The sequence below is a fragment of the Myotis yumanensis genome, unplaced genomic scaffold (genome assembly GCF_028538775.1).
Source record: "Myotis yumanensis isolate MYYU_CA2020_CCGP unplaced genomic scaffold, mMyoYum1.0.hap1 SCAF_1, whole genome shotgun sequence".
Lineage (NCBI taxonomy): Eukaryota > Metazoa > Chordata > Mammalia > Chiroptera > Vespertilionidae > Myotis > Myotis yumanensis.
The window spans coordinates 71,503,062-71,515,067 of record NW_027223752.1 but is presented as its reverse complement, the minus strand read 5'-3'; the positions used below and the strand labels follow the sequence as shown (position 1 = coordinate 71,515,067).

At 41.0% G+C, this 12,006-nt stretch overlaps 1 protein-coding gene across 1 annotated transcript in view; it reads left to right on the top strand.

Annotated features, from left to right (window-relative positions):
* NUSAP1 (nucleolar and spindle associated protein 1) overlaps positions 1 to 9,707 on the top strand; it is a 29,816-nt gene extending 20,109 nt beyond the window's left edge. The window contains exons 7-11 of the mRNA XM_070404956.1: positions 2,669 to 2,856; positions 3,100 to 3,257; positions 4,052 to 4,168; positions 7,459 to 7,567; positions 8,817 to 9,707. Coding sequence (XP_070261057.1) covers positions 2,669 to 2,856; positions 3,100 to 3,257; positions 4,052 to 4,168; positions 7,459 to 7,567; positions 8,817 to 8,907 — 663 coding nt within the window. The 3' untranslated portion in view covers positions 8,908 to 9,707. The remainder of the gene's footprint in view (positions 1 to 2,668; positions 2,857 to 3,099; positions 3,258 to 4,051; positions 4,169 to 7,458; positions 7,568 to 8,816) is intronic.
* Positions 9,708 to 12,006: the final 2,299 nt, after the last annotated feature.

Sequence of the window (12,006 nt, the reverse complement as noted above, 5' to 3'; positions counted from 1 at the left end):
TTAGTATGACCTATTTGGAGACCAAGAATAAAAATAATTACATGACTTTGATATAGCTGATATGAAGTTTGGGGATCAGTCATCTAGGTAGTGACAGTAATAAATGAGCAAAGATCCTAGAAAGAATCATCCTAGCTGTGACCAATCTTTCCTTGACTTTCATGATTAGACAAGGGACACCTATTTGATTTGGTTGCCAAATGGCCCTCTGCAAAGATCAGAAAACTTGTGCCCTGAGATACCTGTTTACTCTGCTAACTATAGTAATGAAAAATTTTTAAAACCTTTGATAATATGAAAAATATCCCAATTGAATTTCTCTGATCATTCTGTTACATGTTTGTTATATACCTTCTATACTAATAAAAGGGTAATATGCTAATTAGACCAGATATCTTCTGAACATCCATTTGGATGTCCTTCCAGACAAAGCCATGGTGGTGGGAGCCAAGGCAGAGGCTGTTAGGGGTGATCAGCTGGCAGGGGAGGGCAGTTAAGGGTGATCAGGCTGACAGGGGAGGGCAGTTAGGGGCGATCAGGCAGGCAGGGGAGCAGTTACGGGCATCAGGCAGACAAGCAGAGTAGTTAGGAGCGATCAGGCAGACAGGCAGGTGAGCGGTTAGGAGCCAGCAGTCCCGGATTGCAAGAGGGATGTCCAACTGCCCCCTAGGGTTCCCTGATTGGAGAGGGTGCATGCCAGGCAGAGGGACTAACCCCACCCCCTGTGCATGAATTTCATGCACCAGGCCTCTAGTTACAATAAAAACGTAATATGCAAATCGACTGAACAGCAGAATGACCGTTCAGACGGCCTTCCGGATGACCATGCTATGACACACACTGGCGCCAGGCCAGCCAAGGCAGGTGTGATGTGATTGATCGGATGGCCCCGCCATTGCACTACAGAGGGAGGCCCAGGCAACTTTCTGCGCGGTGATTGATTGTGGAGCCCCAGCCTCGGAGCCTAGGCTGGGTGGGCGGGGCCTCCCTCTGTGGGCGATCTGGGGGTCCTGTGATCTATCGCCTCACTGAGAGAGGCCCAGGCCACCGGCCCGCAAAGCTGTGGCAGGTGTGCAGGGCCGGCCAGCAATCGCCCTGCAGAGGCCCAGGCCAGCCAAGCGATCATACCCACACCTGTGGCCTGCACGGAGGCAACCTGTGGTAGGGGGTGTGAGGGGGGGTGCAGCACCACACTGATGGCAAACAGGTGCAGTGGCAGCAGTGGGGGCAGGGCCAGCTGCTGGCAGCCAGGAGAAGGAAAGCCCTAATAGGCCAGGCCTAGGGACCGTACCCTTGGGGTCCTGGATTGCGAAAGAGCGCAGGCCGGGCTGAGGGACACCCTCCCCCTCCCATGCAGGAATTTCGTGCACCAGGCCTCTAGTATGTTATAATTGGCTGTTTTTCTTTGAATTTGCTTATTTAAATTTTTTGCATATTTATGAGCCATTAATCTATTTAATGATATATATTATATGTTATAAATATTTACCCACAGTTTATCTTTTCACTATATTAATAGTGTCTTTTACCGTGTGGAAGGTGTTTTTGTTTTATTTTTAGTTAAATCTATCCAACTTTTCATTTTAAGGCTCTGAGTTGTTTTCATGCACTACCTGTCCCAGGATCATAAAAATGTGCTCTTACATTTATATTTACTGTTTTGTTATTTTTTCCCTATGTTTAATCCCATGTTTTTATTTTTGTGTATGACATGATTGAGTTATTTGCTTTGTTAAAACAAGATTTTTATTGCTGCATGGCTGGTGCGACTCAGTGGTTGAGCATCAACCCATGAACCAGGAGGTAATAGTTTGATTCCTGGTCAGGGCACATGCCCAGGTTATAGGCTCAATCTCCAGTAGGAGGCATGCAGGAAGCACCCAATCAGTGATTCTTATCATTGATGTTTTTATCTCTCTCTCCCTTCTCTCTGAAATCAATAAAAACCTATAAAAAACATTATGGAGGGTGGGAGAAGTAGGGGTGAAATTACTTATAGATTCTACATACTAATTATGTAATAAATTCTTTGAGTTAGTATTTAATAAACTCCATATCATGCTCTCAAAGTTACCATATGCCCAAGAGAACCTATTTATTCTTTCTTTCTGGCCACAGAGTCTGTTTAAGCCACATTCTTTCTCTAGTTAGAAAATACCTGGGGACTTGGGAAGGGCTTTCTGTAACACATTACTCAGCACAACCAGAAGTTACTATTAAATCCGTCACCATAGCAACACAGGTATAGGAAACTGTCCAGCCTGCCAGGCAGGTAGGATAGGATTAAGTAGTGCAGAAGGAAGGGATGATAGGTGGGTTTAAAAGTGGGGATGACGGGGGCAGGAGATGAAAGGGGTTGGGGGGGGGAATAAATGGGAGCGCTCTTCTGCACTTTGCCAAGGTCAAAATACTGTCTAAGAGGTCAAGCTTTTTTTTTTTAATATATATTTTATTGATTTTTTGCAGAGAGGAAGGAAGAGCGATAGAGAGTTAGAAACATCGATGAGAGAGAAACACCAATCAGCTGCGTCCTGCACACCCCTACTGGGGACGTGCCCTTGACCGGAATTGAACCTGGGACCCTTCAGTCCGCAGGCTGATGCTCTGTCCACTGAGCCACACCAGTCAGGGCGAGGTCAAGCTTTAATAATGTATTTTCCTTTCTCAGAAGCGTTCCATAACTAAGGAAGTGGTGGCAACTCCAGTGGGTCTCCAAAGAAGATTTTCTATGGCTTGTACTCCCTCAAGCCAGCAGCGCTCACAAGGTCGGGCCCAGGGTGCTGCAGATCTGAGCACCTTGTATATGAAGGGGTCGGTCAAGCGTTCCACTCTCTCAGCAACTAAAATGAATGTCAGGTAAAGAACTTCAAAATGTGACGGAGGACAAGGTCTCAAAACTTTATAGCTTCTAATACATTTCAGGTGGACTACATCAAATGTTTCCATGTTGATAAAAAAAGAACAAACCCTGGCCAGTTGGTTCAGTTCATTGGAGTGTTGTCCCCTACACTGCTTGGTGATGGACAAGTGGCTTTGTTTATAAGCTTGACACAGTTACTCTTAACATTACTCATGTCTTTTATCCACTGTCCTATTTAGGTTTTCAGCTGCTACTAAAGATAATGAATACAAACGTTCACTGACCAAGACTCCAGCCAGAAAGTCTCCACATGTGTCCATATCTGGGAATACCCCAAAAGGCCAGGCTGTGCTTGGGACAAACAAGTTAAAGGCCACAAAGAGGGATTCTGCTACAGGTAAAAAATGAATTGGTTCATCTTTAAGCCATGTAACTTTCTGAAATTAAGTTTATCTGTTTCCTTAAGCCTCTCCATATCTGTAAAATCAAAAGTAAACATTTCCCCATATTTTTCATTGTATATGAGTGAGGGACATGCTAGAATCACTAACAAAAAACTAGTGTCTGCCTGAGGACTCCATCCCGTCCAAGAGGAGTCCTAAGATGGTGACCCTCCCTGAAGGGCATTCAGCCCCTTCTCAGACCCAGGGATGGGGAGGACCATGACAGCCTCCAGTGGCCTGCAGGACTCTGAAACGAACAGGATCCCAGAGTTCATTGAGTCAGTGCCACACTATTGACTAGTGGACTGGGTGAGGCAGAATAAGCCATATGGATACCCTTGTTATTAATAACAAACAAAGCCATGAATCTCTTCCATTTATGTCATTTAGGTTCCTTGCAGGCTTTATGTCTGTATTAATGAAATATTACTATTAGTAATATATCATTTTTAAGAAGGGTAAATAATATCAGGGAAATTCTTTAAACAGGATTCTAAACTCCCAGCTGATCCTAGGAAATCTCGTAATGTTTAGACTATTTGGGGAGAAGCTAACAGGGGAAACAGATCTCAGTGGTTAACTTTCTTCAGTTATTCTTTTCTCCTCCTTTTAACCTTACATTTGTCTTGGACTTTTCATATAGATTATATTTTTAAGATTGAGAAGTGATACTTTAATAAAAAACTATAACGTGTCTTTTTTTTTTTTTCTCTAATCAAGCCCTTGGGTTTTGTGTTGGCTTTTTTAGTTATTACCCCATTCAAGTTTTCAGCTGAAGCAGCACAGACTCCAGTCTCCAACAAGAAACCAGTGTTTGATCTCAAAGCAAGTTTGTCTCGTCCCCTCAACTATGAGCCACACAAAGGTATGTGGGATGTTTTGCGGTGCAAGACACGCAAAGACCTAAGATCAACTCATTTCCCACTGAGGCTGTGACTCAGATGGAAACCTTACTTGACCGCCTAGAATTCCTGCCCCCGTTCCTCATGATTAAAAAGAATGTCAATTAAGCAAATATTAAATAACTGATTCACTTACATTTTTGATATACAAAGACATAATTTCTAATCAATGTTACTACAAAGAATTAAAATTTCAGCCAAAATCAAGAAACTTAGAAGTGAGCCTGTGGGTTAATGAATGTTTTCTTTACAGCTATCAAAGGATCCCAGGCTGCTGGGAACCACCGGTCCAACAACTGGGATGTTCATTGGCCAGATGCCATTGAGCATATATTAAAGTATTCTTACATCTATAAAATATATCAATACTTAATGTGATCTATCTTTTGTGCTTTTGGAATTATTTTTTTAAAAAGCTTCCTACAATAATCATGTTTATGTAATGTTTATCTTTAAATTACGAATGTCAATGAAACATATAATGAAAACATAAATCTTATTTAGTTGTGGTAAAAATACATCTACTTCTCTCACTCGCCCATTTTTTCCCCCAAGTTTTCCCATCTGTGGCAGTGACACCTTTTTCTGCTGAGTTATCTACTGAGTCTTCAGGGCAGAAACCTAGGAGTCTTGGCTCCTCACTTTCTCTTAGACTTCATCTCCAGCCCATCAGCTAGTCCTTTCACCTTTACCTTTGAAAAAGATCTTTAATCAGACCACTTTCACCCCTCCATTGTGGCTCCCTTTGGTCCAGGTCATCATCATCATTTACCTGGGCTTCTAGAATAGCCTCTTTGCCCCACAACCTAAAAAACAAACAGAGCACATCACTGCCCTGCTCAGAATCTCCTGAGGTTTCCCATCTCTTTCCCAACTTCAGTCACCGCCTCCTTCCTTCCCTGACTTTGGGACAAACACATTGATGTTTCAGTTCCTCAGACACACCCAGCTCATTCCCACCTCCCGGTTTTTGCATTGTATCCCTCTGCTCCACCTCGAATATTGTTGCCACAGACCTTTGCACAGCTTGCTCCCTCATTTTACTGGGACATCCACTCGGCTATCACCAATTCCAGCCTTTCCTCCACACCCTGCCTCCCAGTCTTTACTCCTTAGCCTGGTCCACATTTCTTCATAACATGAGTCACCACCTGATGTTATTTATGTTCCTTTACTGTCATCTACTTCTACCACTGGCATGTAAGCCCAAGAAAGCAAGGATTTTGACTACTTGGTTCACTGTTTATGTCCCCAGCTCCTACAACAGTCCCTGGCACATACAAGTTGCATTCTAAAGTGTTTGCTGTGGGAATGACTATGACACCAGCTTTAGCTGACGGTAGAAAACCTGGATTAAAGCTTCATCTGTGCTTATTATTTTTATATCCTAGACAAGTCAGTTAGTTCCTTTATGGAAGGGGAAATAAGTACTACTTCAATAGTTATTGATTAAATGATGATGGGTGTGAACATCATTTTTATGAAATGGGAAACATGCAAATGATAATCACTGGTACTCAGACATAGGTCATAAACTATAAAAATAAAGCAATACCTAAACATCTGGAATTTGTTCTAAAGCCAACAAAATATTCCCACTTGTTCTATTCCAAATACAATTTATGAAGAAACGATAATAAACTGTACAGGTAAAGTACCACTTTTTTAAAATACCACTTTAATATCTATAATAATAAAAGCATTATATGCTAATTAGACCGGATTTCCTTATGGACCATGAAGCCAGGGCTGCAAGGGAAATCTGGGTCCCGGGTGCCAGATGGAAGCTGGTGCCAGCAGCCGGGGGAAGGAAGGCCTACTCTTGCATGAATTTCGTGCTTTGGGCCTCTAGTTTATATATATAAAAGGCTAATATGCTAAGTGTCCGACCATCCAGGTAATGATGTCACGTAGCAACGCCTGGCTTCCTCTGCCTAGCAACAACTAGCCTCCTTGGATTTTCATCAGCCCAGGAACCTGACTTGCTTTATAGCCAGGTGCAAATATTTCACACTTTAACCAAATGTCCATGAAGCATTTTCTTGTGCCTCGTCTCATTTGATCCTCACAGAAATCCTGGAGTAGGTAGATAGGAGACTCAGTGGAATCCTATTTTCTACCGAAAAAGGAGATTTAGAAAGCTTAGAAACTTGACTGAAAAGAAGAAATGGTGGACCCTGAAAATGACTTCAGGTTTTCTCACTATGCAGAATATAGTCACACACTGCTGCAGTTAAATATTTTACGCTTTGTTCTCCCTGTGTGATCTATAATAATAATCTGCTTCGTGTTGATATTTACTGCTGTGTTGCTGACAATTACCTGAAAGAGAAGTTGGGGTGCTTCTCTGGGCTGGAAAAAGTTTAGCTAAATCAGAAAGCTGGTCTAATTAAGCAAAGTTATTCTATATATATAAAAGGCTAAGTTGACTGCTGCATGGGAGATACATATAAAGCTCTTGCTGGTGCCAGTCGCACGCGTGTGTTTCGATCTGTCATTGTCGATCGTGAATTTGGTTGACACTTCTATTAAAGGGAAAGGGCAAGTAGTGATATTAAAATATTTCTTCTAATTAATTTCCTTTCAATGTGCATGATCGTGCACCGGCCCACTAGGTAAACATAGTATCTATGCAACCTTGAAAGAAACTGTTTGGTTTTAATGGTTCCTTTTAATGTGCTATGTAATGGAAGTTGTTTTTTGTTTTTAGTGTTAAGGTTTTCTTTTTTTATTATTATTAATATATTTTTATTGATTTCAGGGAAGAAGGGAGAAAAAGTGAAAAATATCACTGATGAGAGAGAAACATTAAGGTTTTCTCTTTGGCTTTCCAAGGATTAAAAAATAGAACACATGCCCAGCCAGTGTGGCACAGTAATTGAGCGTCTACCTATGAACCAGGAAATCACAGTTTGAGTCCAGGTCAGGGCACATGCCCGGGTTGCGAGCTCTATCCCCAGTAGGGGGCATGCAGGAAGCAGCTGATCAGTGATTCTCATCATTTATGTTTCTCTCTCTCCCTTCCTCTCTGAAATAAATAAAAACATTTTTTAAAAATAGAACACGTTATTTAGAGAAAAATTGAAATTTATATCTGTGGAATATGAAATTGAAATTAATAAAAGACACTGGCAAATGTCTATTAAAACAAAGTATAAATGTTGATAGCAAGCAAATAGGCACAGATGAATAAACTTAAGACTATAAATACAAAAGTCTTCATTAATTAATCTTTGTCTCTGTCCTAAACTAGGAAAACTGAAACCATGGGGACAGTCTAAAGAAAATAAGTCTCTGAATGAGCATGTAAGCAGAGTTAGCTTCCACAAGAAAACTTACAAACAACCTCGTCTTCAGACCAGGTGAGCACATAATTATCCAGTTCTGTAAGTCTTTTTATTTTGAAAGACTGTATATAAAAGCAGAACCTCTGAGGGATAGAGAGTCTCAGTAAGTGGTGTCTAAGAGGCTAGAAGTGGAATCACATATAGAGCTTTCTAAAAGTTCTAATTGTGGATTCTAATTCAGTAGGTTTGAGGTGGGGCCCAAGCATTTGCATTATTTCCAAAGCTCTACAGTAGTGATGGCGAACCTATGACACGTGTGTCAGAGGTGACACGCGAACTCATTTTTTGGTTGATTTTTCTTTGTTAAATGGCATTTAAATATATAAAATAAATATCAAAAATATGTCTTGTTTTACTATGGTTGCAAATATTAAAAAATTTCTCTATGTGACACGGCACCAGAGTTAAGTTAGGGTTTTTCAAAATGCTGACACGCTGAGCTCAAAAGGTTCGCCATCACTGCTCTACAGGACATTCACAAGAGGACTCCGATTCAGAGCACTGCTTTTACATGATCTGTCTGCCCAAACTGTGCACCTGATGTCCCTCCAGATACCAGTGCCCAGGGCACCTAGTTATGCAGATAGATGTAAATTTTTTACTTTCAGGGAAACCAGGCAAACTAGGCTTCAAGGCCCTACACGGGGAAAACCCAGGATGGTCCTTAGATGCTTTCATCTGTATGAAAACCAGGTTAAAGGCAGAGCTTGCCCTGGGCTGCAGCTGGTCCTGGTTGAGTCGACTGCCTGCATGAAACCCTCCTGATACAGAGTTACCTGTCATTTGACTTGCCTACATCCATCTGCCACCAAAACCTTTAATGACTATATTTGCTATTAAGATCATTAACATGATCCTGGGGCTTCTCTCCCCTACCCCGCACCCCCACCCCCCCATCCCTTTCCTATAAACCTAGTGGTTTAAGTCAGTGGTTCCTAGTTCCATGTTTTCACTAGACTATGTAATTTTGAGCTTGACCTTTGACTTCCAGAAGTAGACATTTATCAATTAAAACTACAGGGGTTGGGTTCAGGTACCAGGGTACCTTCTGGTTGCAGTTCTGTGCTTGACTTTAGGATTTATAGCCCTTTAACACAGCAGTGATTTTCATCACAGACCACCAGATCAGACTGCAGCATGCCTAGAACTGTGTTTTACACAAGTGTGCTAGGCATCTTTTACGTTTGGACATTGTCTAACAAGTGCTTCCAAGTGGTCTGTTGTGGAGCTTCACTAGAGCCTAACGTGTATCTTTCCCTCTTAGGGAGGAGCAACGAAAGAAACATGAGCAACAACGAAAAGAGAAGAAAGCAGAGGTGTTGGGAACTCGAAGGGGCCTTATGGCTGCAGATTAATAGTTTAACATTCTGTAAATATTCCTTTATTCTGAACCTTTTTTGTAAATATTCTTATACTGTCCTTCCTACTTTAGTCAAAAGATCATTTTCTGCTCTTAACTTTGTTCCTAAGTCCCTGTACAACTCAGTATTTTAATGAGATCTATCCTATACTTTTTTTCCCATCCTATAGATTCTTGACCTAGATTTTTAATGTCAATTCCCCCCTCCTGGCTCTAATATTAACAGAATTGCAATCCTCTTCTAGGCAAGAGCATTTACCTAAAGGTAGCTTATTATAACACAAGCTTTAGTAGAAATTGAACAGTAATAACTTATGGATAGGGTAAGCTGGGAGAAGTCCCCTTTTTATCCTCCAAAGAATCTAGTCATCTTAATAAAACAAGGGGCCATATGGATTGGTTATGGCATCAAAATTTTACCCACGTGGTTTTTTCCAAGCTTACACACCTTTTGTTCAATTCACTTCTTGTAATTGTCATCTCACTCAATATATTCTTTTTTTTATCTTTAATTTCTTTATTGGTTAAGGTATTACAAATGTATATATTCTTAAAAACAAAAACTCTATAGCTCATTCTAACCTTGCTTATTTAACAATATACAAGGCCATGTTGAAATTTCAGGATTGTTGCTTTAAGGATTACTGTGCTGTCAAACTTAAATTTTATTCAACTTATGGAAAAACTAGAGTTTCTTAGCATATATCCATGTTTGTTGCACCTAAGTGGAACTTCTGAGTTTTGTACTGCTTCAGATTTTCATAAATAAAGTGTTTTCTCTCAGGGTTAGATTCATTCTTTGTAAATGTAATTGGCTTCCAAGATTTAGTTGACCAACTAAGATGTACTCCTCATGCATCCTCTCCTGACCACCCACTCCCTCCCCAAGAAGAAATGCCCATGTCCTTCTTTTGTATTTTCACGTGTACGAACCCATCACACAGGACATATTCCTGGGAACTTAATAAACTTAGATTTTGCTATCAAGAGGCAGATATCAGATCAATCAAGAAACCCTGTGGTAACTGTCAAATTCACTGCTGCTGAGAAAGTAAAATTATACCACCACCTTGAAAAACAGTTTAGTAATTTCTTTAAAAATTTAAATGTATGTCTACCATATAACCCAGCAATTCTACACCCAGGTATTTCACCAAGAAAAATGAAAACACATGTCCACACAAATTTATAGCAATATTATTCAAAGTAACCAAAAAGTACAGCTGTCCATCAATGGATGAATGGGTTTTAAAAGATTCTCATGCACTAAAAAGGAATGAAGTACTTTTTAAAATATATATATTTTTATTGATTTCAGAGAGGAAAGGAGAGGGAAACATCAATGAGAAAGAATCATTGATCGGCTGCCTCCTGCATGCCCCCTACTGAGGATCGAGCCCACAACCCGGGCATGTGCCCTTGACTGGAATCGAACCCGGGACCCTTCAGTCTGCAGGCCGATGCTCTATCCGCTGAGCCAAACCAGCTAGGGTGGAATGAAGTACTTTTAACATGCTACAACATGGACGAACCTCAAAGACATTATGCTAAGTGAAAAGAAGCCAGACACAAAAGATCATACATGATGTGATTCTATTTAAGTGAAATATCCAAAGAAGATAAACCTATTGAGAAAATAGATTAGATTAGTAGTGACCAAGGGCTGGAGAGTGACAACAAAGGTGCACTGAGGTTTCTTTTTCGGCTGATGGAAATTTTCTAAAGTTAGCTTGTTGTAAAGACTGCACAATTCTCTAAAATACTAATAACCATTGATTTGTACATTTAAAACAGGCGAACTTTGTGGCCCCGGCCAGATAGCTCAGTTGGTTACAGCGTCTTCCTCATATGCCAAGGTTGTAGGGTCTATCTCCGGTCAGAGCACATACAAGAGTTAACCAATGAATGCATAAATAAGTAGAACAACAGATTGATGTTTTTTTCCTCTCTCTCAAAATCAATAAGAAAAAAATTTGAGTATTTAAGTATAAATAAAAGAATTAAAAAGTATATATAAGAATATATATATATAAAATAAACAGACTGCTCTAGCTGGTTTGGCTCAGTGATTAGAACCTTGGCCTGTAGACTGAAGGGTCCCAGGTTCAATTCCAGTGAAGGGCACATGTCTGGGTTGCAGGTCGGTGCTCAGTAAGGGGCGTGCAGGAGGCAGCCAATCAATGATTCTTATTGATGTTTCCATCTCCCTCTCTCCTCTCTGAAATCAATAAAAATATATTTTAAAAAAATAAAACAAACTTTGTTATATAAACTATACCTCAATAAAAGCTATTAAAAACAAAAGATAATTACATGAAAATACACAAAATTGATTGTAGGCCAAGATGATGGAACAGCTATTTGTGGGGAGCCGGCACAGCCATGACATACTCAGCCCCAGGGTGCCTTATGTGCCGCGCCAGCTCAGCCAGGTTTGGTGAGCCTGAGTGGGGGCGGTGAAGGATTAAGAAAAGACAGAGAAGAGAAGAAAGCTGGGTCTCGGTGGGGCACTGTCGCTAGCTCTCCATCAGAGAGGACAGCGTCCCACAGACCCAGCTTTCTTCTCTTGTCTATCTTTTCTCAATCCTTCACCTCCCCCACTCAGGCTCACCGAATCTGGCTGAGCTGGCGTGGCACATAAGGCACCCTGGGGCTGAGTATGCCATGGCCGTGCCTGCTAGCCACAGCTATTAGCCTTTTCATATGTTGAAACCCCAATTCCCAACATGATGGTACTTGGAGGTGGAACCTTTTGGAGGCAACTAGGTCTTGAGGATTGAGGCCTTGTGTTGGGATTAGTGTCTTTGTAAAGAAGGGAAAGAGACCATGTGAGGATACAGCCAACAAGGCAGCTGTGTGGACACTCACCTGATACCAGCTATGCAAGTACTTTGATCTTGGACTTCTCAGCCCTCAGAACTGTGAGAAGTAAATGTATGTTGTTTAAGCCACCTGGTCTATAGTAATTTGTTATAGCAGCCCGATCAGACTAAGCAGGTCTAGGTATGTCTTTTCTCAGGGACTTCAATAGCACCTTTATCTTAATATTCTTCAGCAGTCTTCCTCAAAGATGGATTAGAAAACAGAAGAAACC